Source organism: Numenius arquata, chromosome 10, assembly GCF_964106895.1.
Source record: "Numenius arquata chromosome 10, bNumArq3.hap1.1, whole genome shotgun sequence".
In the NCBI taxonomy this organism is placed as follows: Eukaryota; Metazoa; Chordata; class Aves; order Charadriiformes; family Scolopacidae; genus Numenius; species Numenius arquata.
The window spans coordinates 34,154,292-34,180,270 of record NC_133585.1 but is presented as its reverse complement, the minus strand read 5'-3'; the positions used below and the strand labels follow the sequence as shown (position 1 = coordinate 34,180,270).

General features: G+C 41.7%; 1 protein-coding gene across 1 annotated transcript in view; it reads left to right on the top strand.

Moving 5' to 3' along the window:
* Nucleotides 1-5,776: 5,776 nt before the first annotated feature.
* The window catches only part of JADE1 (jade family PHD finger 1), a 36,391-nt gene continuing 16,188 nt past the window's right edge, over nt 5,777-25,979 (top strand). The window contains exons 1-4 of the mRNA XM_074154262.1: nt 5,777-5,848; nt 17,624-17,706; nt 21,188-21,345; nt 24,959-25,146. Of these exons, the coding sequence (XP_074010363.1) occupies nt 5,797-5,848; nt 17,624-17,706; nt 21,188-21,345; nt 24,959-25,146 (481 nt within the window). The 5' untranslated portion in view covers nt 5,777-5,796. The remainder of the gene's footprint in view (nt 5,849-17,623; nt 17,707-21,187; nt 21,346-24,958; nt 25,147-25,979) is intronic.

Sequence of the window (25,979 nt, the reverse complement as noted above, 5' to 3'; positions counted from 1 at the left end):
AAGCCAGTTTTTCAGTTTGTCTTAAGGGTGTACATCTGTCATAATTCTGCTTTCTTCCCATTCTGTCTCTGCAGCTGTTCAGTGCAGTTTATTATAGTGACACCCGTTAACACGGTTACAGTTAATTGTCTGTCAGAGTTTGAATTATACACTCTTTTTACCCGGAGGTTTATACAGCCCTTAAAAATACTTTAGTAGGAATTGTGCTTTGTAAAACCTTTGACCCGAGGATGTAGATTTTTTTCATGTATAATTATTTTTAAAAATCTGGTTCTGTTTAGCTATTTGCATAACAAAGACTGACACACTTTGCATCTTTCTCTTTGATCATCGCTCTACTTGGGGTCAAACAGTGAAAAAGTATATGGTGTTCTTAACTGCACAGCAGTAGCATAAAAAGTTCGTTGGTGTGTTGCACATGGGTGTATGTATGTGCACATACACATGGGATGGCGTGATGGGATGGCGTGATGTCTGGATTTCTGCTCTGAGGAAGCTGGGAAAAAGGATTAGGATTTTTTTCACTTGTATCTCTGCAACTCCTGGGACTTTAGTGTGGGGCAAAAAAAGGAAAAGGAAGGATCTTGGCATTGCTATCCAGTGTGGGTTTTGTTTTTTGTTGGTTCTTTTAAATTAATCCCTTGCAGAGTTAAGAGCGGAGGAGCGTGATAGTGCGTACTGGTAAAAATAGTGAATTTGCTGTACTGTGTCATGTTGCGGATTCTAACCCATTGTGCTGCATCTGCCAGCGAATACCGGGACGTAGGCAGAAATGTCTGTTTTTCTAATTCTATCTCGTTATTTGTGTAGAGTTAGATGGTTGTTGCTCACCTCCATAAGGATATGTAAATCCAGATGTTATTTTGTGGCCTGACATTGATTATAGTGGATTATCATCTAATCATTTTATTTGCATAGCATTTTACAAGTATTTTGAAAAAGGCTTAGCGCTCTCTCCAAAATGCAGTAGCCAGAAGAAACGTTTCAGGCATTGTAGTCTTGCCTTTAAAAACGATCTGAGCAGTTGTACCAGGTAAGCCCAGAGATACATTCGTATGTTTGAAGTTTGTACCCAATCAATGAGTAGAGCCCAGGGCTTAGCTTTCAGAGCTGGCATGATGGAAAAGCCATGGGTGACGTGTCTGAGGTAAAGCACAGTGCCTTCAGCCTGTGGAGCAGTGCAGCAGAGCGCCTTGCAGCTGTGCCGCACTCACCAGTACTGCCCTGCCATGCCTGGCTCATCCCAGGGTGCTGGGTGGCTACAAAGTCATGGCCTCTGCCCCATCCACGCCACTGATTGCAGTGGTGTGATTGCACGAAGCTCTCTTAGATGTTTTGTCCACCTTTGGAAATGGTGTAACAAGGCCAGCGGAGTCATGGCTGTTTCTGTAAAGCTGTGTTTGGTTAAAGGCTGGCATTTGCCTGAGTCCCTTAGTAAATGAGTAAATGTTATAATTGAGTCCTCAGGAGCAATAACTGTCAGCATGCTATGTGTTGCTCTCTCTGATTTCTGAAAGGATGGTTTTAATAAGAAGAAACAAACATTTTTCAAGGAAATGAAACTGAAACGACATACAGAAGTTGCTGGGTTATTAGGTACTTACACGTCACTGAAAACTCAAGGAATATTTGGCTTAGTGATGCAGCAGCCTTTATTACATTAAGGCTGCTGGACTCTGTCATAGCTTTTCAAGGGCTGGACTTGTTCTGCAGGTGAACAGTATGTGGGCAAATGCCCTTTTGGGACTGGTGTAAGAATTTGGGACAAACAGCTGTAGAATTGTTTGTCATAGAAGAGACGAGGTTCAAGGGCACTGTTTGGTTGGCCTTGCTTCAGAGAAGCGTTCATTTTGTGAAGGGGATTGGGAAGTTTTTTTGTGGCATGAGTGGGTGCAGTGAGCATTTTGTGGAAACTTCTGGACTAAACAGCAATTAGGTGGTTGCAGGCAGTTGTTGGGAAATGAGCTCAGTAATCTGGGTGGTCTCTTCCTGTCCTGCAAGTGTTGCAGGCTTGAGTGCATCACTTTTACTTATTATTGGTATGAATCTTAAAGCTTGGCTTAAATGTTTCACCCTTTTTGTGCTTATGTGTGAATTCTCTTTGCTTACAGACGTAGTGATCGTAGCCCATTTGTACCATCAAATTAGCCAGGGCACAATCAGTCTTGATGAACCTGTCTTTACTTCTGACCTTTTGGAATTGACAGACCTACTTCAGTTTCAGAATATGTTTTAATGAATCGGAGTTGGATCAAATGCATTGTATTTTCACCTGATTATATTAAGTGTGTGTCAAAGTAAAGTCAAGTGAAAAATACCGACATTTTCATGACTGCCAAGAGCGAGAATTTCAAAGAAAAGGAATATTGCTGGCACTCAAATCTCAGATTAGGAAAGGAAAGAGAATGAGATGAGTAATGTTACTGAAAAGTTTAATAGTTTTTCCATTCTGCCTTTTTCAGTGTAAGAATACCTCCTTATTTTTAGTTAAGGATTGTCCCATGAAGAATGAGTTACTATAGTTTAGTTGTTTTTTTTTCTTGAAGATTAAAAAAGCGTTACTTGAATTCACAGTATTCTCTACACATGCTGAGAAAATGTGTATGTCTGTGGTTGAGCAGGGAAAGCCTGCACCTAACCATCACTATCCATAATCTGTGTTTATTTTTAATGCAGTTCTTGTGTGACTTTGAGGTCATCATCACCTGATAGAAACTGATAGTCTTTGAGGCAGAAGCACTGTGATACCCTTAAGAGCAGCAGCATTTCAATCTGTGGGGTTGTAATTCTTACTAGCTGTTCTAGTGTTATCTCTACAACATGTGTTCTGAACTGTGGATATGAACATCTGGTGGGAACAGTTTAAAATGATTTCAGACGTTGAAAAAGGCTGTTTTATTACTTCTAATGACAAAAATTCTAGGGGGTTAATCTTAGGAGGTTTGAGATTTGCTCTTGAAGCCAAATGCTGCTTTTCCATCTGTGATTTAGCTCTCTGAAAACTCAGGTTAGGTTCAAAGATGGGAAAATGAGATGTCTTGATTTTAACTCTTTTTTCACATGCGTCTATAAAGGAATCTCACAGAAGCTTCGTCAAATGGGTTTTTTCTTTTAATGTTACTTTTGAGAACGTGGGCTTTTCAATGTGGCCAACTTCAGGAACCCAACTAGAGGGCACAAGGAAATTAGTTGCCTTACCAAATACTCTGTACTCTGGGGAAGTGGCTTCTGTTCTGGCTTCTCTTATTTCCTGAAGAACTGTGGAGAGTGCTTGAATCGGGAGGTGTGAATACCACTCTCTCCTTTAAACAACAACAACAAAAGTGTTTAGTTTGTTTTTTAAAGACACATGGTAGGAAGGAGAAGCTTCCCGGTCTTTCCTTATTTTGTAGATTTGCAGAGTGTGGCTAGGAGAAGGTGAGCTCAAAATACACTTATCCAAAAAGATGTGGAGGAGCAGAATTTTGAATTTTCTTGTTCATTGCACGCTAATGAGCGTGTGACCGTGTATATACACAATGTTATTTGGCTTTGTGATGCATAGTACTTTTCAGACCATGCGGGAATGAACCAAGACGTGAGGATTTTGACCAGGAGTATACAACTTAGGTTTCTGAAATAGCATAATTTTTCTTTATTTTGTTCCATATTCTTTTTACTTTGTTTATGGGAGATATGTCCATTCTGAGTATGTTCTTTTACAGTGATATTGTTAATGTTTCTTTCAATTACAGGAAAAGTATGTAAACTACGAGAAAAAGTGCCTTACAGAATAAATATTTATCCCTCTGATCTTGGCCTTGTAGTAGCTAATTGTTTTTTCAGTTGTCATAGCCCATTTTGGATCTGAATGTTGGCTTTCTGGTCTTTATAAGTGACTGAATCAGAACTTGGCTCTGGATCTACTACATTTCCACCAGATGTGCATGCAGATGATTTTGATGGTCCAGGCTTGTCTGTGTATTTACTCGTTGGCAGCATTTCCATCTGCCATACACAGCAAAGTTCTGGTCTGCTTCAAAGAGAATCCTTATAGCACTGTAAGAGGTTGTCATTTACGATTCTTTGTTCTCTGGCATCAGACATTACGTGTGGACTTTACTTGATGAATTGGTGACAAATAAGTGAAGCGAACCATTCGGTTTCTCTTTACTTTTCCTGAGCAAAGAGTGCAGCTCTAAACTGTTACATGTTTCAAAGACAGCCATATTAAATACTACTCTGGAAAGCCACTCTGTGGGAGGGAGGCTTCCCCCTACCTGTGTTTGCATGTGTAATATGAAAAAGCAGGCAATCTTGCAGTGCTCAGGCTCTTACAACTATATTAAATCCACTGGAAGTGTAAAATAGAGTCTCAGGTTCAGTTGCTTGTGATTTGCTAGTGATGATAAAATGAATTCCCTCAAAAAATGCTTGTTTCTCTTTATATGGATCACTTTTGGAAGAGAAGATATTCTTGTGCTTTTTTTTTGGAAATAGTGTTAGGCTTTGGTTAGGCTTTTTGGGTTTCCCTGTTTGGGGAATTAGTCTTACAGAAGTTTTAAAGCATTATTGAGCTTACTATAATGAGATGTGTTCTTTCTGAAGAAAGTTGAAGTAGTAGCTGCCTACTGAAGGGTAAATGAAAAGAGTTTTGCTGAAAGGTTTCTAGGAAATCCCAGCTCACATGGAAATGAGAAGGTTAGATTTTCTGCACCGACCTAGAAGCAAAAAGGTATTTTGGCATCTGATTTCAAAGTCAGTGCCCCAGAGGTATGTATGAGGGCTTTGCTGCGAGCAGAACACCCAGACCTTGTTGATATCACAACTGATATGTGGTAAGCAAAGACTCAGGGGATTTGATGTGCATCTAGAGTCCTTGTCAGTTTAACTTACAGTGGATATGCCTTTCTGCACTTGTCTTGTCATGTTTTTTCTGCTCTTCAACTTACACTTTTTAATAGCTTTTTATATGTAAATGCTGACTGGCTATTTGCAGCTTCCTTAATTTTTCCAAATTTGGTTTAATTCCAAAGAGAATACATGTGAAAATCCCAATGCCCTGTGAATAACATTTAAAAAGATACAGAACTTTTTGCCTTTAACTCAGTTTAACTCAGTATTGCTAGAAGTCGGGCAGGTCGGAGGAGCTTCTGTGTAATCGATTGGCGGTCTGATTGCTGAAGAAGAGTTAGTGTTAGGCATGGCATGGGAAATGTGCCTGCAGGAGGAAATAACTCTCTTACCTTAGGGGGTGGTGCCTTGCAGGGCATGGTTGATGCATCTTTAGTTAATCTGAGACGACTTGGCTTGCTACTGCTGATGTTTCTTTTTTTTTTATATGTAAGTGGATGATTTTAATCTTTGATTTTGTAAATCTGGCACTTTAAACAGGAGTAAATGGTTCCAAAAACATGTTAGCCAAAGTAAATATTTACACGAGCAGTAAAAATGTTATTGTATTGCAAATCTAGTGTCAGAATGAGCAGGAGAAGTTAAGCACGTTGGCTGCAGATATTTAGTGATTTCAAGACCTCTCACAACAAACTATGTTTTTGTTTTGGGGTGAAAGTGTTGGTGGGGTTATTGATGCTCTCCAGTTTTCTTCACCTGCTTGTATGATGACTGCCTGATTAAGCATCCTTGAGATATTCACTGTTCATATTTTAGATGCTGTTTAAAGTTGTTTGTTTTTCTTTGTGTGCTGTAAATCCTCGAATGCCATCACAAACACAACTTGATGACTGTGGTGTTATTATCTTGGGTTAAGTGCTGTCTCATTGCTTTGCAGGCTGCCTGCTGTTTCCCGTGGAGATCATGAAACGACGTCGGCTTCCTAGCAGCAGCGAGGATTCTGACGACAATGGCAGTAAGTGCTCCTTTGTTGTAGTGTGCAGTAGGTTATGAGTTTGAAAACACGTTTTAATGCAGCGTTTTATGTGACAAGAGGCATTTTGCATATCGGACGCACTGGTAGAAATGGGTATTGTAAGGATCTAGTTTTGAACTCAGTCATTCTGAGCACAGGTAGGCTCAGGAACCCCCTAATGTATTGCCTGTACAGTGTTAGTTAAGAAGATGAAAGAAGATGAAGAAGAGAAAAAGTTGGTAGTTGTCTTTAAAATCTCTCCAAGCAGCATAATTTATCATTAGGAGGACAGAACTTGAATTGAGACATCTGCTAGCATTGTCCACAGCTCACAGCTCAGTATTTAACAGAAGTTTGCATTAGGATCTTAAAGTTGCTTCAGTGTTCTTATGCTCTCTTACACAATGGAAAGGTATATTGCTTCAAACTTAAGTAGGAAAGATTGATGGTGCATAAAAGTTGTTCCTTATTTTGTTGGAAGATTATCTTATTTGAGGGATAACTTCCAAGAATTTGAATTCAGTAAATCAGTAATTTGGATACAGAATGTATTTATTTTTTTAAAACTGTTTCTCTACTGACATAGCTAACACTGAGCTCTGTATGGTGTATATATATGTCTCTTGTGTGTGGATTCCAGGGATTGATAAACTTTCATTTAAGCAGAAAAAAAAAAGAAGGGGGGGTGCGTGGGGTGGTAAAATGGCAGTTTGGGAGATGTGCCAAGGTGTTCTATTTGCCCAAACAAGCAGGTTTATTGTACTTTACAACAGTGCAGCCAGTTGTCAGAGAGATTTTCCTGGTTTTAATTTGATCTATCTGGGCGCGCATCTTCAAATCTGAAGTCTTTTGTGAGACTTCAGCCTGAAATGTAACAGGAAATGATCAGGGAGGTTTCCCAGGTGCTTCTGAGAGCTTTACTCTGAGAAGGTAGCCCTGTGCTGCGCTGTGGGCCGGCAGAGGCAACTGCCTCACCTGTGTGTGTTTCTTTGCTGTGTCTGTGCACCACGAGAGTCTACTCAGGTATGGCCAAATCTGCACCTTAAAACAACCTTTGGCAAACTGTTGCTGAAATGAAGGAGTGGTAAAAGGATTGGAGGAGGTGAGAACTAGCAAGCTGATTAGGAGTTAGTCCAAATAAGGATTGAGTAAAATCTGTGAAAGAGGTGTGGGATTTGGCTTGGTTTTGGAGAACAACCTGCAGTTGGGGGATTTTGCAGTAAAAATAATCCTGAATCAGACCTGTTTTTTCTTGATTAGAGGTTTACTTGAGGTTATAAAGATTGAAGTCGGTGTATTTCCTCAAAGGTGATGTGTACTTCCCCAAACCAAAGATGTGTTTTTACTTGTAAAACAGACAAGTAGCAGCAAATGTGATGTCTTTTATTAGAATTCTGCTTTACCCTTTTTTAATTCCCTAGCATGTTTTTTATATTATTTCGTTTTGATAATAGTGCTTATTTTCACTCTCTTATCTGTTTTTTTTTTTTTTTTCACTCTTTGATCCCTTCATGTGCCTTGTGTTACAGGCTTTACCAAATAAAATATGAAGCAGATAATCTTGGAATTGAAGTTCTGAAATAGATACAGTTGACTGATCTGTTGCTGATTACAATGCTTATTTATAACGTCATTTGATATATAACTATTTGGAATAGAGCTGCTTACTGAATTACTTATTCCAAAAAACTGTATTTTCATCTGTTCCATAGATCAAGATCTAAGAAAATGAGTTAGGAAAAGAAAAACAAACCCTTGCCCTTTTATGATCTCTCTATTTTAAAGCCTAATTAATATGAATAACTATTCGTTAAATAAATTACATGGCAAAAGGCAGGGAAACTTTAAAAGTGTTTTTAAGTATTGTTTGAAATATATACCACTTCCCTTTCTTTACACCTGTTTTTTTCCTTGATTAGTGGTTTTTTTCCCCTTGTGAAGTTACTGGGCAAATTCAGACACAGGTTCCTGCATATTCATTCTATTACTATATACGTGTTCAAAAAGATGAAGGATTAATAATCAGAAGCTGAGATAACATATAATGTAGGGTCAGTATCTCCAAGGCTTTTTGTCATCCACACTTCCTGAGAACTGTCTGATACTCAGGCCCTTTCTCTCCACTTTTCCTGTTACAGGAGATAGCAGTCGTTCCTTGCAACTATGTTTGAATGTCAAGGGTCTCCCCTTACAGGTTTCACCTTCATTTAATCTTTTCTTGTCTTTAGTAGAACTACTGGTTACTCTCTCTGTGTTAATTTCTGGATTATTATTTTGTCTGTAGTATCTCTGATTCACTGTAGTGATTCTAGTGTTAGAAGGGTAAGCAAATTTTGTTGCCTAAAAATTAAAAGGTAAAGATTTCTGTGAATTTCTGGGCTCCGTCTTGAAGGCTTTAAATTTTTCACTAGCTATTTTTCCTTCTCAGGGTTTCCAGAGGCAGAAAACAATTAAATAGGCTATTCTGAGCACTTCAAACAGGCATCTTGTAATTGAAAAGTTGAAATTTTAATCAACACTTAGTTGGAATCCTGTTGCCAAACATCTGCTTCCCTTCAGTCAGTGGCACCTCTTGACCCTCCGGTGCGCTTCTTGCATTCCCATCATACTGAACTCGATAGTCCTTTAGATTAGAGCTCAGCACTGCTCTCCCTCGTCTCCCAGGCTGAGGATTTGGCCTCCAACTGTTGGGTTTCTCCAGCTCTGAAGTTGAGTTTTCATACTGTGCCTTAGTAGGCTGTGTGATCAGGCGTCTTAGATTCATCATGAGTGTCACTGAATAAATGGTGTTGGAGTAAGCTGAATGATGATGCTTGTCTGGAGTAGACTCTAGCCTGTAGACTAGTGCCACCTGGAATGTATTTTGGCATGAAGAAGTACACATTTTATTTCATTGAACTCAGGAACCTGAATATTTATAAGGTAATAATATTGATGCTACTAACAATGGAATTTATCTAAAAAATTAAATGAACATACAAATACTGTTTTCCATTAGATCACTGAACTGAATCAGTTTCCTTGGTAGTTAGAAGGTGATAGAAAAACAAACCTCATACCCCAAGAACTAAAAATGTATTATATTGAAGATACAAGCATCTGTAGTTCTTCAGCGAAAGAAAAAGATGCTCTGCTTTTGTGAGATGAAAGAAGGGAGAACCGCTTTCATTTAGGGGTGAAAACACAGAAGAGAGGAGCGGTTAGTATGGCTGCAGTCCTAGGGTACATACATGTATTTACTGGCTTAGATAAGATATTTTAGTGTGGGTGGTTATACGTTATTTGCAGTATTTTAAAGCCTTTCAGCTTAAAGACAGAACCTTTGCTTTTCTTATCAAATCTGTGTTGCCCTCTGGTTTGATTCTTTCCCAAAAGTTAAATGCAGACTTCAAGCCCCCAAAAGTGTTTATGTCCTTCAGCCAAACTACTGAAAATCCTTGAGCTGTGTCCCCTTAAAATCAGAGCTCTAAATCCTCATTTAGACAGAGGCCAAAATAGCATATTTGAAGCACTGAGCAAGAGGTGTCAGTGAAAGTTGTGCACAGCCAGTTCAGCAGTTTGTCCCTGAATATCTGTGTGCTCTCAGAGGTTTCGTTTTCTGAAATTATAGGTCACTTTTGAACATTTTATCCATGAAATATAATTGAATGAAAAATGGCTGTAGGCATAGTTCTGGATTTTGAACTTTTGTCTAAATAGAGAGGAATGGTAGTGGGAGAGGATTGGGGAAGGTTTAAGATTATTGGCACCTCAAAGTAATCCTTTTTTTGTCATCTGGCAGCTTGTTACTTTCGGTCCCTTTCCAGATAATGTATTACAGCAGCTATAATAGATGTTAATACTAGCCAGGCCCATCATAAAAGCCTTGTGATGTACATGCCAGCTTCTTCAAGAGCTGTATTAAGTAAATTAGCGACGTTTACCTCAAACTCAATTACGTCCTTGTTGTCAGCATGGCTGGCTAAGGCTTTGGTAGTTTTTAAGCAGTTTTTGTTGTGTCGTATTTCAGCTTGCTCCTCCATTGAAAAAAACCTCCTCCTCTTTATGACTCCAGGTCTTACGCTAATTAAGTGTTAGATACTGAAGCTGTTTTATCTTTCCTGCTCAGTGTTTGACCTGACTTTTTAGCCTCCTTGGTCTGTAAATCTGCAAATCTGCAAAGGTGGTTTGTGCTGAGTATTCCATGTGCTTTTGTTTCCTAGTGAGATAAAGTTGTGCAGTGGAGTAGTTTCCATTTATAGCTTCAGGGCATTCCTTTTGCACAAATTGCTTGGACACGTGGACAGATTGTGTTTGAGACAAGAGCTGAAGCTCAGACAGTTGTATCGTAGGGAGCTTGGGTGAAATCCAGGCCCTGCTTGATGTCAAAAAGAGTTTGGTCGCTGTTTTCCATGAGCAAGGAATTCAGAGCATTCTTCACACTTTACTTCCTCTCCCATGGTGCCTCTTCGTTTATTCTTGGAGGGGTTATCAATTCATCATGCTCCTACACGTAGACTGTCTGAGAGAAGAACTAAAAATGCTTGCAGATGGAAAATACTTCTAAGATTTACAAGGTTTCGCATCCGTTCCAAGAAATGAAAGATTTAATACTTACGGATTATGGAATGTAGTTCTGTAATTTAGATGGACCCTTATTCTATCATTGCTAAACAAATGTTATTTTAAAGTTAAACATATTTCGCTAATATCCATTGCTCTGACTGAATGATGGGGATCTTAGATTTAGAAAGGGCTTTTCATCCCAGTGGGTTCCCGTTGTGTTTGAGTTGGATCCCAGAGAGCCCTCGCAAAGGTTGTAGAGTACATAGCCTGAGGTGTGTATGTCATTTACTGCAGAATCGCAGCCACTCCTGGCCTGAAACGTGGCAATTATTTAGCAGTGTGCCTAATGCTGTGCAGCGTTTTAGGAAAAGGAAGTGAAGAACGTTTTTTGGTTTTTGGTTGAACTGGCTGGTGGGTGAGGGATGGTGATGAAACAACAGAATGCAATGTAGTTACAGTGCTGGAATTTGGGCAAAGCAGCAAGTTTAGCAGTCGCTGCTATGCTTTTGAGGAAGGGTTGTGGCACTTGGAGTGATGACAAATGGTCGGAGGTAGCATCTTACCTGCAGGTTAGGCTCACTGGGGCAGGGTGACTTCTGGTGAAGTTTTTAGGCTTTTGAGCGCTCTGGAAGAGTGATTTGAAAGACTTACCTGGGCTGGTAGTGTATCGCATCTGAGGAAGGGACATCACATAATCGTCACCGTCGTTTTTGGAGAGGCACCTTTTTCTTTGCAAGACTGTTAATGGTGAGCACACCTCACCCCACTGGAGCCTGATGGCATCGTGTTATCAGCCTGTGAATGCTAGCTTGGGAGGTGCTCCAGTTGACTTCGATAATCTGTATTAAACTTGAGCTGAACTTTGTGTACTGTTACAGTAAAGCATTGCTGCAGTGGGAAGCCTTGGGCTAGGGACCTAGAGTGGCACTTGGGTCTTGTGATAAAAAAAAGGATGGGGGCTCAGAATTCCTCACCATTAGAAGTGTGGCGTGTGCCTGTGGGTGTGCTCTTCGAGGTTCTAATGCTCAAACGTGTGTTACTGAGAAAAGGGATCATAGGAGGGAACTTGTGTTGAACGGCTGTGGCAGGGAGCTGCAGAGACTGTTCTTTCTGTGTGTCAGACACTGAGCAGTCGTGCAGCGTTGTGGGAAAGCGCTGCAGAGAGCCTATGGATCCATGCATTGTTCGGCAGCTGCAATTGGGTAGTTATCCAATGACACTAAATTTTGAGTAGGATCAGTCCTGACAAGAGATAAAAGATCATTGCTTTTTCTGTTTTGATCTTGAATGAGATTATTGTATAATAATACACTATTATGTAAAGATAAGGAAGATAGATGGGCAAATCCTCCAGCGCCAGAAACAGGAGAAGGGGAATTTGGCTATATGAAACGATGGCATGGGTTGTGTTTGCATACATGCTGCTTTCTCTGTGATAAGGCCTAAAGTCTTCTGCATGGACGGCTCTTTCTATACCTAACAAAATGGAAAGCTGCCCTTAGAATAGTCTGCTTCTGTTTTGTTTGTGCTGGAATTTGGGTCTAGACATGTGGAGTTACGTTTAAGTGACATAAAGCCTTACCGTAGAGAGTCGTGGGCCAGGCAGCAAACGGGGAGGCTCTGAGCATCTATGTTTTCTCTTCAGGCTGCAGATCTTTCTGACAGAGTGTTGGCAGCAGCACCTAGTTGGTCTCAGAGTGAGTTGAGGAACAGCAGAGGGAGCTGGAAATGCCAGCGTTAAGCAGAAGTGACAGCCAGACATACATCCGTGTCGGGGATGTTTTGCTCTGTTGTGCTGCCTGGTGTAATGGTGTATTTACGGCGGGAGAAGTGCTTTCAGCCACCCGGTGATCTGAGGCTTTGAAGTGTTCAGAGGCTGTAGCAGCAGGTCGTTCTCCGGGGACACAGCTGGGTGCCTTGCAGGTGGCTTTACAACAGCCTTGTGCGTGATAGGTAATAGCTGAGCCTTTTCTGCTCACGCTGAGTAGTGTATTAGTTGTGGGGTAGAATTCCCTGAGGGCTCAAATTGCTTTACTGGTCCCGAGGAATTTCCTGTTTTGATGGGCTTTTTCTGAATCAAAACATACTCTTGACAGATCACTTAATAAATTGATTCAGTTAAAATTGATTAAGTTTTTCCTTTTGGGAAGTGTGTCCCCTTCACAAATACGGAAAAAGAATTTACACTCCTTGATTGCTTTCTTTTATTATCGGGAGGTGTATGTGTTACACACACCCTGTAGCGGTATTACAAAACCACTGTATTTACAGTGCAAGGTGTATATAATAGCCATGGGGAACAGAAAGTTTTCCTACTCGAGTCTTAGAAGTCGCTTTTTCAGCACCAGTAGTGTATTAGAGCTTTGCCTCTCTTGCTGTGAATTACACCTCGTTAGTGGTTTGGGCTTTCTTTTTGCTTTTTGTGTGTAAGTGGGTAAATGCAAAGGGAAAACTCAGACACGTAGCAAGAGTATGAGCCTCCTCCTATTGTTCTCACTGATGAGAGAACCCTTTTAAAACATGGGAACACCTAGGCTGTCTGAAAGGATCCTAACTGTAAAAGAATCGGAATGGTCTTGGTGTATCTCCTGGAGTGCTGATGCCAGGCTACTGTGTTCATCCTTAACTTGCACAATCCTGTAACGGGATAGGCACTTAATAAGACACCTTTCATCTCTGATGCCCAACGTTGATAGTGATGCATGTTTTAGATGTGTTTATTCAGCTTTGGCCTTTGGAGTTGTGTATTTTTCATATTCACTGTTGTTCATGTGGCTTTAGGTAGTATGGGCTCTATTAACATCTCGTTAATTTTCCATCTGCTGTAGAACTCATTTCTCCCGTGAGGTTTATAGTGTTATCTTACAAAAGTTTTACATCTTCCAAATCCCAGTGATTTAGACTTCCCTGACTTTTTTTTTTTTTCGTTACTTTACCAAAACTGAGTTTAACTCTGCCTTGATCATTAATTTTTTTTTCTAGTCTTGGTGATCCTAATCCAGCGTGGGATGAAGGCTAGTATTCTGAAAACTGTTGATGAATATAGTTATTTTTGATGCTTAGTGCAAGAGGATCATCTTGCTGAAAAGTGTCTGGAGTCTTTCTAAATCAACTCAGTTGGGTTTGTGTGCTTTTATAGTACAGAAGAGCTGTTTTGAATCCTGTGTTTTGACCACAGTAGATTGTTCCTTCTGTATAATCCAGGAATGCTTCTTACTTCATGTATTTAGATGTAAAAATCAGATCATTAATCACCGAAGTAGCTGTAATTGCCTGTGAACTTTTTCTTTCAGTGATATCCCCCTTCTGGATTAGGTATGAAAATATGGAAAGGATGCTTAAAAGACAAATCCTTAATTTTCCTCCTGTGCTTTTATTGGTATACTTGGAGCGGGTGGATTGCTTATTAATGAAAGCAGCTTTGGGTAATTCACTGACCTGGTCTTGGCACTGTTGAAGGCAGTGATATTTTGCCATTACCTTTAATGGAAGCAGAGTTGAAACTCTCTCTTTGAGATTTCAGAAGTAGTTAAATTTAATACTGGGTATTTTACTGTCATTTGATTGGCTCCTTCAATTTCTTGCACTTCTGTCTCTAAGTGATGGTGGTTGTTTGAATCTGTGAATGCGTGCCTTATAGTTAGGTTTTGTTTATTCAGTGAGTAAATGTTGTCCCTGCTGAAGCGAAGCCCTTGCCAAAGGTCATCTGTTAACTACAGTTACAGATCTGAGTGGGCAGTAAAATCTCAGTCCCATGAGAAATTCTTCCACCTTTTTCTCCTAGTATTATGTACAGTCAGTTTACACTGCTCAGAAAAATAAAAGTCTCTTCAGTAAATTACTAAAAACATGTTGTGTTTTCACTGTGCATTCACCAGTTTTATGTGCAAGGAAGCAGCTATTACAGAACCATGTAAGAAACTGTTTCTTCCCTTATTCATTGTAGGAAATTAGTTAGTATGGAAAAAATATTCATTATAATATATCCTGAGGAAGGCTGGCTGCGTTTTAGTTGTCCCTTATGCATGGAAATTTTACGTAGTGTGCTGTCGTGTTAGTGCTTCAGAAAAGTAATTTAAAATTAAGATTCTTTAGTTTTGGTGTTAAGAGTTGAGCTTTCATGTTGCCTGGAATAGTTAATTAACCCAGGGGGTTAGGCCATGTGTACATGGACTATGTCTAAAATAGAAGTACACATTTAAGACACTGTTTTGATGTGTAGCATCTGCAGATCACACAGTAAAGTAATGGAGATGGAAGATATGGTAGGGATTATTTTACACCTCACCTTTGTAGCTTCTCTGTGGCACGAGTGACCTGGAAAGCCATCTTTTAATACCCAAATTAAAAAAAAAAAAAAAGAAAGAAGCCCATATGCTTGCTTACTTGTCTTCAGTTTATGATTAGTTGTCATCAGAGCAGAATTAAAGCATATGGGTAAAGATCCAGAAGTACATCCATCATACTGCTACTGCTCTAATTTTCCCAGATGCATGCATTACTTGGGAACAACTGTATTGAAGCCTCCAGACTCACCAGCTCTTCTCCTACAGACACTTCAGAATCAAACCAGGTCGCACCACTTTGCCCATATAGCTTGTTGTTCTTAATTCCTTACCTGGTGTGCAGGCTCCCTCCCTCAGGTCCAGCAGTGCCCAGAACACTCAGATCTGCAAATGAATTAGAAATTTCAAAGTGTCTGACTTGCTGGTGCAGTGGTGTAACTTGCTGAATACCTCAGCGGCAGATAGTTGGTCAGATATTAATGTCTTGTCGATGGAAACTATCAGAACCCACGAGAACTGAATACTAATATGTGTGGGTATGTATGTGGTCTGTGTCTTTTAGTGAGACTGTTGATTAAAGAAATCACATTTGTCTTAATGTTAAAATACTAATATTGCAAGGAAAAAAATCTTTTTCTATTATGAATTTTAGCTGTATATCTGACACGTTGAGTGATTTCACTTATTGCCCTCTTTTTCAGGTTGAGTTTGGGTATGGGCTGCTAGGATCCTCAGAAGGAGTTTAGACTGCGGCTTGTGTATTTTCTTTAGTTTTTAAGAGAACGTTTATGTGGAGTGGTAATTAAAAGATCTCAGGAGTCTGGCTTTCCGCACATTAGTAAATGGCAGTTGGTCACTTTCTTCCTTTGTTTTTTCTTTATTTTTTTCTTTATTTCCCTCCATAGAAATAGAAAATTATAAGTTTAAAATAGAGAGGGGCTTAGGAAAAGTGCCTGTGACTTTTTAAAAGCCTTTTAAATCACCAACTTTTATATTAAAACACTATCATTTGCTTAAAATAATCTTTTCTGTATTCTTCCCTCAGAAGAGTAGATTTTTAGCTGTTTGCTGCGTCCCGTGCTTCAATTTTGACCATTAGGCATGTTCTGTGTAACATCTGTTATTCACTGCTGTGTTACAGAGTGTTTTTTATTGGGGCAGACTACTTAATGTATTACTAACTTAAAAGAGAAGACAAAAGCACAACTACAACATAACGAATTCTTCTGCTGACTTGTTACTCAGTCATATTTTTCCAATGAAAGTCTTGGACAATCACTTCACTTTGAAAATTATTTTTGTTTTTAATAGAGAATTTATCCCGTCCTATGCAGTCTGGTTTTGAACAGGGCTTTCTGATCCCAAAGGGGTTTCTACTGGATGATAGGAGGCGATGTTGCTCTTACGGACTGTAGCCTTACACTTTTTACTCCTAGCATCTCTGTGCAGAGGCAGTGAAGAAATGAGCAGGGTGGGAAGGCCTTTCACAGAATCACAGAATGATATGGGGTTGGAAGGGACCTCTGGAGATCATCTAGTTCAACCCCCCTGCCAAAGCAGGTCCACCTAGAGCGGGTTGCACAGGAACACGTCCAGGCAGGTTTTAATGTCTCCGGGGACGGAGACTCCACCACCTCTCTGGGCAGCCTGTTCCAGTGTTCTGCCACCCTCCAAGTTAAGAAGTTCCTTCTCATGTTTGGATGGAAATTCTTACGTTCAAGTTTGTGCCCGTTACCTCTTGTCCTGTCACTGGGCACCACTGAAAAAAGACTGGCCCCTTCCTCTTGACACCCACCCTTTAAGTATTTCTAGGTGTTGATCAGATTCCCCCTCAGTCTTCTCTTCTCCAGACTAAAAAGACCCAAGTCCCTCAGCCTCTCCTTGTAAGTGAGATGTTCTAGTCCCCTAATCATCTTTGTAGTCCTCTGCTGTACCCTCTCCAGCAGTTCCCTGTCCTTTGCATTGGTTCAGTTTCTTTTTTGTTTTCAGTTAATGCCCAGAGTTGCAAAACCTGTGTTCATCCTTCAGAGTTCAGCATGTAGGTCTTGGCTTCCATATTGTACAGAGCTTATTACAAGACCTTCATCTCTCCGCCCCGTAAGGATTTACTGGCTTTTTTTTCATCGCTGCTGTGTAGTTGGCAGTGGAAAATACCTGCCCTACCTGTAAATCTTACTGAATTAAAATTAGTTGATTTGCACAGGTATAATGTACGCTGGTGTCAAAGCACTACCTTGTCAATGGAGCGTAGATTCTTTCTCTTTTTCCTTTTCTCCTGTTAACAGTATTTCTGAAAGCTGACAGAGACTCTGTCAAAAGGTTTCAAGACAAAAAGGTATAATTTCTTTGGGATGTAATGAATAAGCACACAGACAAAAGTGTACAGTCGCACTGAGAGAACTGCTCAGGAGAAGAGACAAGAGCTTGTTTTGTGGGCTCTACTCTGTGTGCATGGCAGTGTGCTTCAATTTGAAAAGGCTTGCTCTGGTAAAAATCGGGTAACCAATTGAGATATTTAGGACATCAATACATTAGCTTTAAAGGGCACATCTCAGGCTATCAATAGACGTCCTGGTCAGTTATTAATCTGCAGAAAGTGGTTTATTGATGCTCAGGGGGAAGCATGTTACGAGGTAGCTTTCTTCAAATGCTGGGTGGAAGGTCGATAAGTGCAGTACAGCCAATACATGCATGTACCAGTAGAGAATTATAAACAAAACCAAACCAGAAGAGCGATGGCAGTAGTTTACCACCGACTAACTTATTTTCTGGTTCGTTGTGAAAGAGTCTTTTGGAGGTTTGTCAGAGAAGCCTGACTCTGGCTTGCCTTACTCATATTGAATTCCCACTGAAGTCAATTGGCCTTCTTGGGGGTGTGGAGAAAGTAAAGGCTTGTATTGATAGATGGCAGCAGTGTCAGCAAATGATCATTTCTGTATCCTAGGTCTGTCCACCTGGTCCCAGCATTCCAGATCTCGACATCGGAGGACTTCGTGTTCCAGACATGAAGATCGAAAACCTTCTGAGGTATTTCTGGAATTTAATTTGCATTTTGTTACATCTATCAAATATGTATTCTGGTAATGGATCCACTTCTGATTCACATTTTCTTTTCTTTTTGCTCGCCCCCACCCACTTTTTGGTTTTTTTTGTTTACCAGGAGATCAGGGAATTCAGCTGTTGGCACAGCCACTGCCAGCACTGGTTTCTATCTGTGAATTTTATTATACTCTGACACCCATTCAACAGCTGCAGAGTCTTTCTTCTAGTATTTTAGGCATCAGGGTTTCTAGTTTGATTTGTGAACAGTGAAAATTTACATTAGGTGCATTTATTTCGGAGTAAGTATTGGGCCTTAGTATGAGATCTTCGTTGAAGTCCTCGTCAAACTAGAAATCTGCTTCCTGACAGTTCTCTTTTGCATAGTGCCTTGAGGAAATCCTGTCAAGGGAGATATAAATCTTTGAACTTCCCATCATGGATCAACTGTTAGTAACACATAAATGTGATCCAGTTCTTTGCAAAGATTCTTGCTGAATCTCCCTGTCTTCAGGCAAATACTACACTGTGGACTTCGTAGAGGCTGCAAAGAAAGCATAAGCTTTAGGAGATGGAATTTCTTTATTTAATGTACTTGCCCAATACACGTATTTCTGATGCATTAATGAGTGATAGATGTTGAGAAAAAACATGCTTTATTAACCTCCCCAGTGACAGTATACCTAAGTCCCAGAGAAGAGTTTTCACAAGAAGACTCCCATTTATTGTTCAGTGTGAACTACACCTAGTACTGGTGTTTTCCAATCTCCTGTTTTGATTGTTGGCTGTTAAAGACCCCTTTTATATTTTTTGCCTTTTTTTTTGTGAATGCAGAGACCCTTGGTGAATTTATTCTTACTGGTGATAGACGTGCTTTCCTTAGTCACCTTTTGTACACCCCTTAGAAGTAGCTCCATAGACGCAATTTTGAGAACTACCTCGTGAAAGGCTTTCAAGAAATAATCTGAGATAATGAAAAATCTTGCTGTTGTTTTTTGTGTGCTTCTGTTTTCTCCTCTCCCTTTCCTTGCATTTGTCATCAGAATCTTTGCAGTTTTGTTCTGTTCTCTCTTGTTTTCTCATGCACTTCCCTTTAGCTCCATTCCACAGCCTTCTCCCCCTCTCCCTCCCTCCCTCCGTTTGCATTGTCTGTGCTCACCGCGGCACACTGTGCTGATGAGAAGTGTGCTGGCAGAAAAGTGACACTTGCTAAACTCCCTGGGTGAAATCCTGGTCTCATTGAAGCTGGTGGCAAAATTCCCATTGACTTCAGCGTGGCCAGGGTTTCACCCTTCAGCTTTGAAGTGTTCAGTGCTTCTGAGAGCCAGCACTTCTGTAAGCTCTGCTTTGCTCCGGGCAGTCTGATTGCATCAGAAATTAGAGCAGAAAGAATGGTGTCACAGGGCCAGTGGCCTGGGAAGGAGTTTCTTGGCTGTCAGGTCCTGCATTAGCTTTGCTTTTGAGGGAGTTTTGCGACAAATTTGATCTGAGAGCCTGAGTTACTTTGGCTCTCAGATTGAGCAAGTTTTGCGTCCCATTTTATATTTTTAGTCTTCTTTTCATTTGACATTTGATTGCTTTAATTCAAATTACTTCAAAGTGCAGAATCCCCTGGCCAGCTGTGCTTGTTTGTTTTGTGAGCCAGTTTACTTTGTGGCTTATTTTTAATTTCTTGATTGGAGCCTCACAGGACTTGTACTTTGATTATTTAAGACATTTAATTATATTTCATTACCTGCATTCACCCTTTCCTTCATATGGTAATATTATTCTTTATTTTTTAACGTTGGCAGTTTTTCTGAACATGTCAAGACAAGTGTTAAGAAAAACGTCATGATTTTATGCTATTTTTGTGACAAAACCAGAGTGGAAACGGAAACATGCTGAGACAGAAGTGGGATAGTGTGTGTGCGTTGGGAGGGAGGAGAGGTTTCAAGATGTGCAGTGTGCTAAGGCAAATCACACTTTGAAATATTCTCAGAAGCATAATTAACTGTCAGGTTCACTGTTTCCCTAAAATATTCCCCCAAAATCATAGGGAATCTGTTGAGATTTCAGGTGTGTGAATAGTGTGTGACAGAAATTGCGGTCCTGGGGAGGCCCTGCCTAATTAATGCTCTGCATGGATCTGATTCTTCCTCAGCCATGTGCAACAGTTGCCTGGGGTCAATGTAAACCAGACAATGTCATCGTTGGTTTGGGACTGGTTAGGGACTGGGAGGTTGTGTCACTTTGCCCTGTTATCAGCCCCATAAGAGCATCTCGGAGCACTGCCCGGATAATCAGTCTTTTCCTCTGTAACTCCGCAGCGTGGGGCTGGGTGGATGTTGACTCTCTCTCCCACAGACTGAGAATTCTGCAGGGGAACTTTTCTTAAGATGTTACCTACCTTTTCCTCCTCCTGGTGGTGCTTATCTTCTGTCCCCTGGTTGCTTTTTAACCCTTTCCTTTGAACGCGGCATCGAGTTGTTACAACTGGGTGGTTGTGGAGGTGAGGAGCGCTGGGCGCAGTTGCTGTCGTCTGCAGCCTTAGAGGGAGAGCAGGGAGGGCAGAGCTGGGAGACCGTCAGCAAGTGCAGGCTTGTAGTTCCCATGCCTGTGATAGCACCCTTTGCTCTCTGCAGCCTTGACAGGCAGCGGGAATACAGGCTAAAGCTGCCACAACCCTACCCAGTATGCCTGCTACAAGAGTGAATCTCCTCTAATTTCATTTTGTAGCTCGGTGAAGACGGCATCGCTGCTTGTTTGTGGCTGCTAACCCAAAAGTTGCCAAACATCCCGCTTATTTCAGAGGTGGATGCCTTCGCAAAGGCAGAGTAAACTCACTGCTGTGACGCAGAGGTGTCTGTAGCAGATGGAATAACAAACACCTGTGCTGAACACAGAGCTGCCACCAGAATTTCAGTTTGGGTCTTATTTTATTTGATCTTTCGGGTTATTATTTTAAATACTTGCACAAAGAGTCATCTCCTTAGAATTTCCTCTTGCGGCTGGTCATGGTAGAGTCACGCCTTGATTTCTACCACAGGGAATTTCTAGAATGTCTTTGGATTAGTCAGAGCTCCAATAATTTAAAAAAAAAAAAACAAAACAAAAAAAGCCTTGGAGCAAAAATGAGTCTCCCTCGTGCTGCTGTTTTAAGACCAACGCTTCTGCAGCTTTTATTGCAGCCAGAAGAGAGGTAAAAGTGGGTAGCACCTCTTAGCATCATGTCTGCAGTGCAGGGGGAGCGCCAGGACTTGTAGTGGAGTTAGCTAGAAGCCGTTCTACAAGTATTTGCACCTTCAGCCACCCCTTTCCCTGCGATGAAGCTCAACTTCTGTCCTGCAGTGGGCTGGGTTAGTTCGCTGTTGATCCAGTGACCTTGTTACACACCGTGCTCCATGGTTACCCTGAAGCTGTGAATCATAGAGTGTAAATATCAAATGTCAGTGTCTCTATTTTTCTCTCTCGGTCACTCTCTTTGCAGGTGTTCAGAACGGACCTGATCACTGCCATGAAGTTACATGACTCCTTCCAGCTGAACCCTGATGAATACTATGTGCTGGCAGACCCCTGGAGGCAGGAGTGGGAAAAGGGAGTTCAGGTGCCAGTTAGCCCAGGGACCATCCCAGAACCAGTAGCCAGGTATAGTTTGGAGGAATGTAACCAAAATACACGTACGTTTATGCTAGCAGCTTGTGTCTACATTGCCTTGGCTTCTTTAGCTTTATTCCACAGTTCTAGCTAGAAAGGTCTTGGTTCTCAGAGACAAAGAGCAACCTGCCTCAGCTTCTTGGATGGTTGGAGAGGTCAAGAGTCAGGCCTGTTCTGCCTGTGTGTTGGAATGTGAATGTCAGAAAATAATTTTTTAGCTTTACATGAGGATGGAGTGTGATGAGAGAACCTTAAAAATAGCTTCCATTTTTAAGTCCAGACTTGACCTCACTCAGCATTGCTGGGAGAGCCCTTGTCTGATGCTTCCTGTGCTTAGTTCCAAGCCATAGGTTCTTTTCAAGGAACAGTTAGACAAACCAGATTTAATGGCTAGAGAAAATACAGCATTAATTTTATCTTCATGTTATTTTTTTTTTTGGTTGTTCCATTTACTGACTTAGGAAATTGTTTGTTGTACAACATTTCAGCTGTTTTAAGAACCATCCAGATGTGCATGTAACTAAATACATTAATGTGAGATTTTCTAGCTCTGACCCAAGAAACCCTTATTTTCCTTACCTTGTTTGTTACACTTAGGATAGCGTTTTCTGTTTCAAATTAAGCAGCACAGTTGTAAGGGCAGGAGCATGCTGGAGCCCATCTATCTATTTTATACTTAGTTGGGATTGGAGTTGGAGGAGGTGAGAAGAAGAAGGGTTACTGCCATTTAATCATGCCAGATCTCTCTGACTAAGCCCAGGCTGGCCCATAAGGCGTTACCAAATGACCCGCCAGGGCTGTTGGGCCAGAACAGCCCAATCTTTGTTGCACAGCGAAAAATTCTGGGTAGTGCTACACTGCCCCTATTAGGTCTGCATCTGCCAGCTTTAGCCTTGGAGCAGGGGGACCACGGGAATGTTTATTAGTGCTTTTTGTGTTCTGTGCAGCAACCTGCAGAGCACTACACAGCCCTACTAGGTCTGTACAATGAGGAACTTAACCTGCACATCAGGTAAACCCTTTCCTTCCTTCTCCTTGTGAAGGATTGGACCTGCAGCTCCAAAGAGAACTCGGCATTTTCCTGTCCACTGAGCAGTTTAGAACGCGGGAGAGTAGTTTCCCTGCAGCGCTTGTAGCCTGTTCCACACTGACCTGACCCAGTCCCTGCATAAATGCATACACATTCTACTTGTGTGTTCACATTCAGGCATCTCCCAAGGCTGCAGGAGGGCCAGGAGACCTGTGGACTTCAGCAGAGTGAGACCTTCCAGGGGATCCCCACCCTGTATCTTTCAGGGAGGTGGTTTGGTGGCTGTTATCAGATCCCAAGTACTCAATTAGGAGAGAACTTTTCTCTGCCGGCGGCCAACAGAGATGTTGCTCCAAATTTAAGATATTAAAGGAGATGGGGAAAGAAGGCACCCACAGTTGTATGTTATCAGCACAGGAAGCAACACTCTTTTTTAGTTGCTGAGCTATCTTGTAGAGTCCTACTGGTGAGCACCTGCTGGTCAGAGTGGCCCTTTGATACCTGATTATTACCCTGTTTACTCCCTCACAGAACACTTGGAGAGCCCTGCCCCGGTGGTGCTGGAGCGCTGGAACCTTTCTGTGCCTAACTTTGGGAGGGGAGGGACATGTTCTCTAGATTGCATCAGCAATATTCAAATAGCAGGTGGTGTGGAACAGAAGGAAAATACAGTACAGATAGCCTATGCTAATGAGGTACACAGTAGAAAATAAAAGGATAGAAGAAATAGAAAAATAGAGAAGAAAAGTCCCCTTGTAGCGACCGGTCAGGGCAGCAAGAGTAGGTTCAGAGGGGTGGGGAAAGGAGGGAGGAGTCTGTATGGTGATTAAGTGTAGGCATGTGGTCAGATGGATGATTCAGTTGAATGTGGTTTTTTGTATGTAGTAAGTGTTGCCTTTCTTTACTTCTTCCTACCACAGAAATAAAGAGATGAAGGTGGTTGGTTTTGAAGCCGGACTAGCTGTGCTTATTTCTCCTGTGCCACTACAGTGGTGTTTAGCAGCCTATGCAGGGTGCTGCCCAGAGGTTGTGATTTCCCCGTGGAGAGGTACTCGGGAAAGAGTTTATATTACAGAAGATTTGGAGAGCAGTGCCCAATTTAAAGTAAATTCTCCGTGAGATGTAGTAGTCTGTAATGTTTGAATACTGTGCCATGTGACCAGGAACAGTTTGGGCAGTGCAGTTGGGCTGGCACGGTCATTCAGATCCGTGTTCTTCCACAGTCCCCTTCTGCACCTCAGAAGCCCCAGATTCAGCATTTGGCTCTTGCTCACCATTTCTCAGATTGTTGTCTGAAATCAGGTAGATGAGGGGAAGATGTAGGGCTGTGTAGGGGCCTGAAAGAGGTAGAAGATTTACTGGGATATCTGTGCAGATACAGTAGTGGCAGATCAGGGTCTCCTGAAAGGAGGAGTTAACATGTTGGACCTCATACGGAGGCAAAGCAAGGTGGAGGATGTCCTGCTTGCTGCAGCATAGGCTGTTCCCAGCAGAAAGTTGCGTCTACGTGGAGTGGTGCTATCTCCTCCCTTGCAGCACCAGAGCACCAAAAAAAATCATCAGCACTGGTGCCGCAGGGGGCAGACATTTGGCAGCGGGGCCTGTCGCCCCTGGAGGTACCAGCGTTACATCGTGAGGTGGGTTTCATCCAAACTGAATTTTAGTGTGTGCAGTTAACTAAGAGAAGGTGCAATGTCCTCTACTGAGAGAACTGTGCTGCTGGTGGACTGACAGAGTTACCTTGCTGGTAGAATGACCGCTGTCCTTTGTGCATTGGGCAGTTTTGCCCCCAGCTCCCGGCTTTGCAAAGTTGTGGTGCTGCAGGAATGTGGCCTAGAACAAGTTACGTGCTGTAGGTACTTCACCGTTTCCTGAACAAGTGCCTGCGGTCCAACAAAATTTCAGTTGGCTTGCAGCTAAAAGACACTTTCATGATTGGTTGTTGGCCAACCGGAGCCTGCAAAACCTGAGAGAAGGTAGTTTCAGCAGCAGCTGATTAATATTTGCGCTTGGCCCATCATGACATTAGTGATTGTGAAAGAGGAAATGCAGACCCAGGGTGCCAGAGCTTGGATCTGCTTGGGTAAGTGAAGGTGAAGCTAGTGCAAATGGCAGATTCTCTGGGAAAAAGGTCGTCTGAATTTAAACAAGGATGGCCAGTCCGTAGCTACACACACACACTTTTAAAAAAAGTCTTAAAACAGAGTTTAATGTCTGTGTGTATGGCAGCCATCACTACATAAATACAGTGTTCGTGCTCTAGCTTTGAACAAGAGTGAATTTCAGGGAAGAGTAAGCACAGCTCTATCTTCTAATCTTTTAATTTTATTTAGAATTCTGGTAATGAATTGGGTTTCTAGACAACTCCAATAATTTCTTAGAATACTGCCAATCCGTTATGAAAGTGCGCTGTGCTGCTTTCCCTTCCCATCTCAGTGGAGCAAGATGATTGCTTAGATGGTTAGGTGAGGGCTGATGCTTGTTAGTCACTTAGAATGAGGCATTTTGAATTCTTCAGCAACAAGTCTCTGGGCAACCCAGTGTCCCTGACGCCTACCTGTCTCTTTGTTTCAGGATTGTGTCTGAGACGAAAGCTGTCACCTTTACGCGCCCCAGGAAGTATATTGTTTCGTCCGGTTCGGAGCCTCCAGAGCTGGGCTACGTTGACATTCGAACCTTAGCAGACAGCGTGTGTCGCTACGATCTCAATGATGTGGACGTAGCGTGGCTGCAACTTGCCAATGAAGAATTCAAAGAAATGGGTGAGCAATGAGGGCTTACGTTTTTGTTGTTTTTTTTTTTTTTAAAGCTGGAAATCTTAAGAATAATTTTAGGTAGGGCAGCGGTGGGAAGAGGTGATAGAGGTATGAAAAGATAGCAGTCATACGAGTTGGGGTAGCCACGGGGAACCAGACCTGATGTGATTAAGCCCTGAGATATATGCTTTCATAACTGCGGAGTTGTATCTGCTTAGACCGGGTCAGAATCTGGCCACCTGTTTTTTTTTTTCTCTGTTGCTTTCCATTTCACAAGGGAATTCTCTCAAAGTTCCCATTTTACCATCACGGTCCTTGAAGAGAACATCAGATAGACCATTCAGGTAGTTTTTCCTGTTAGTCCTTCTATTTATTTATTTTTCTCTGTGTCCCGTATCCGTATCATCTTTTCAGCTAGTGGTGCTCAGTGCAGAGAAGGTAGACAAGGGACAAGGAGTCTTGGGAGGTTTAGCAAACCTACGCCAGCGGAATTGTGCAGGGAATGAGACAGTAAGGAATTCCCACAGTATTGGAGGAACCTCCCAAACCTTACTGTGACCCTGTGCTCCAGCTCCAAAGGAGGAAGAGGAGCCATCACAGGGGGAGCAACTGCTCCCTTTCCTACGGGATGGTTCGTGTGTGGGAAGGGGCAGGGGAGCAGGGCAAGAACAGGAACATTTCTTTGGCAAGGTGTGTGCTTCAGGGGAGGATTTCAACGGAATTGAAGAGGATGTAAGTCGGCACAGAACTTTACCCACATTGTTTAGATACAGGAAAAGATGCTGTGCCAGATGGAACAGGTTTGGGCGTGTTGGTGAACACCTGATTTTTGTTTTAGC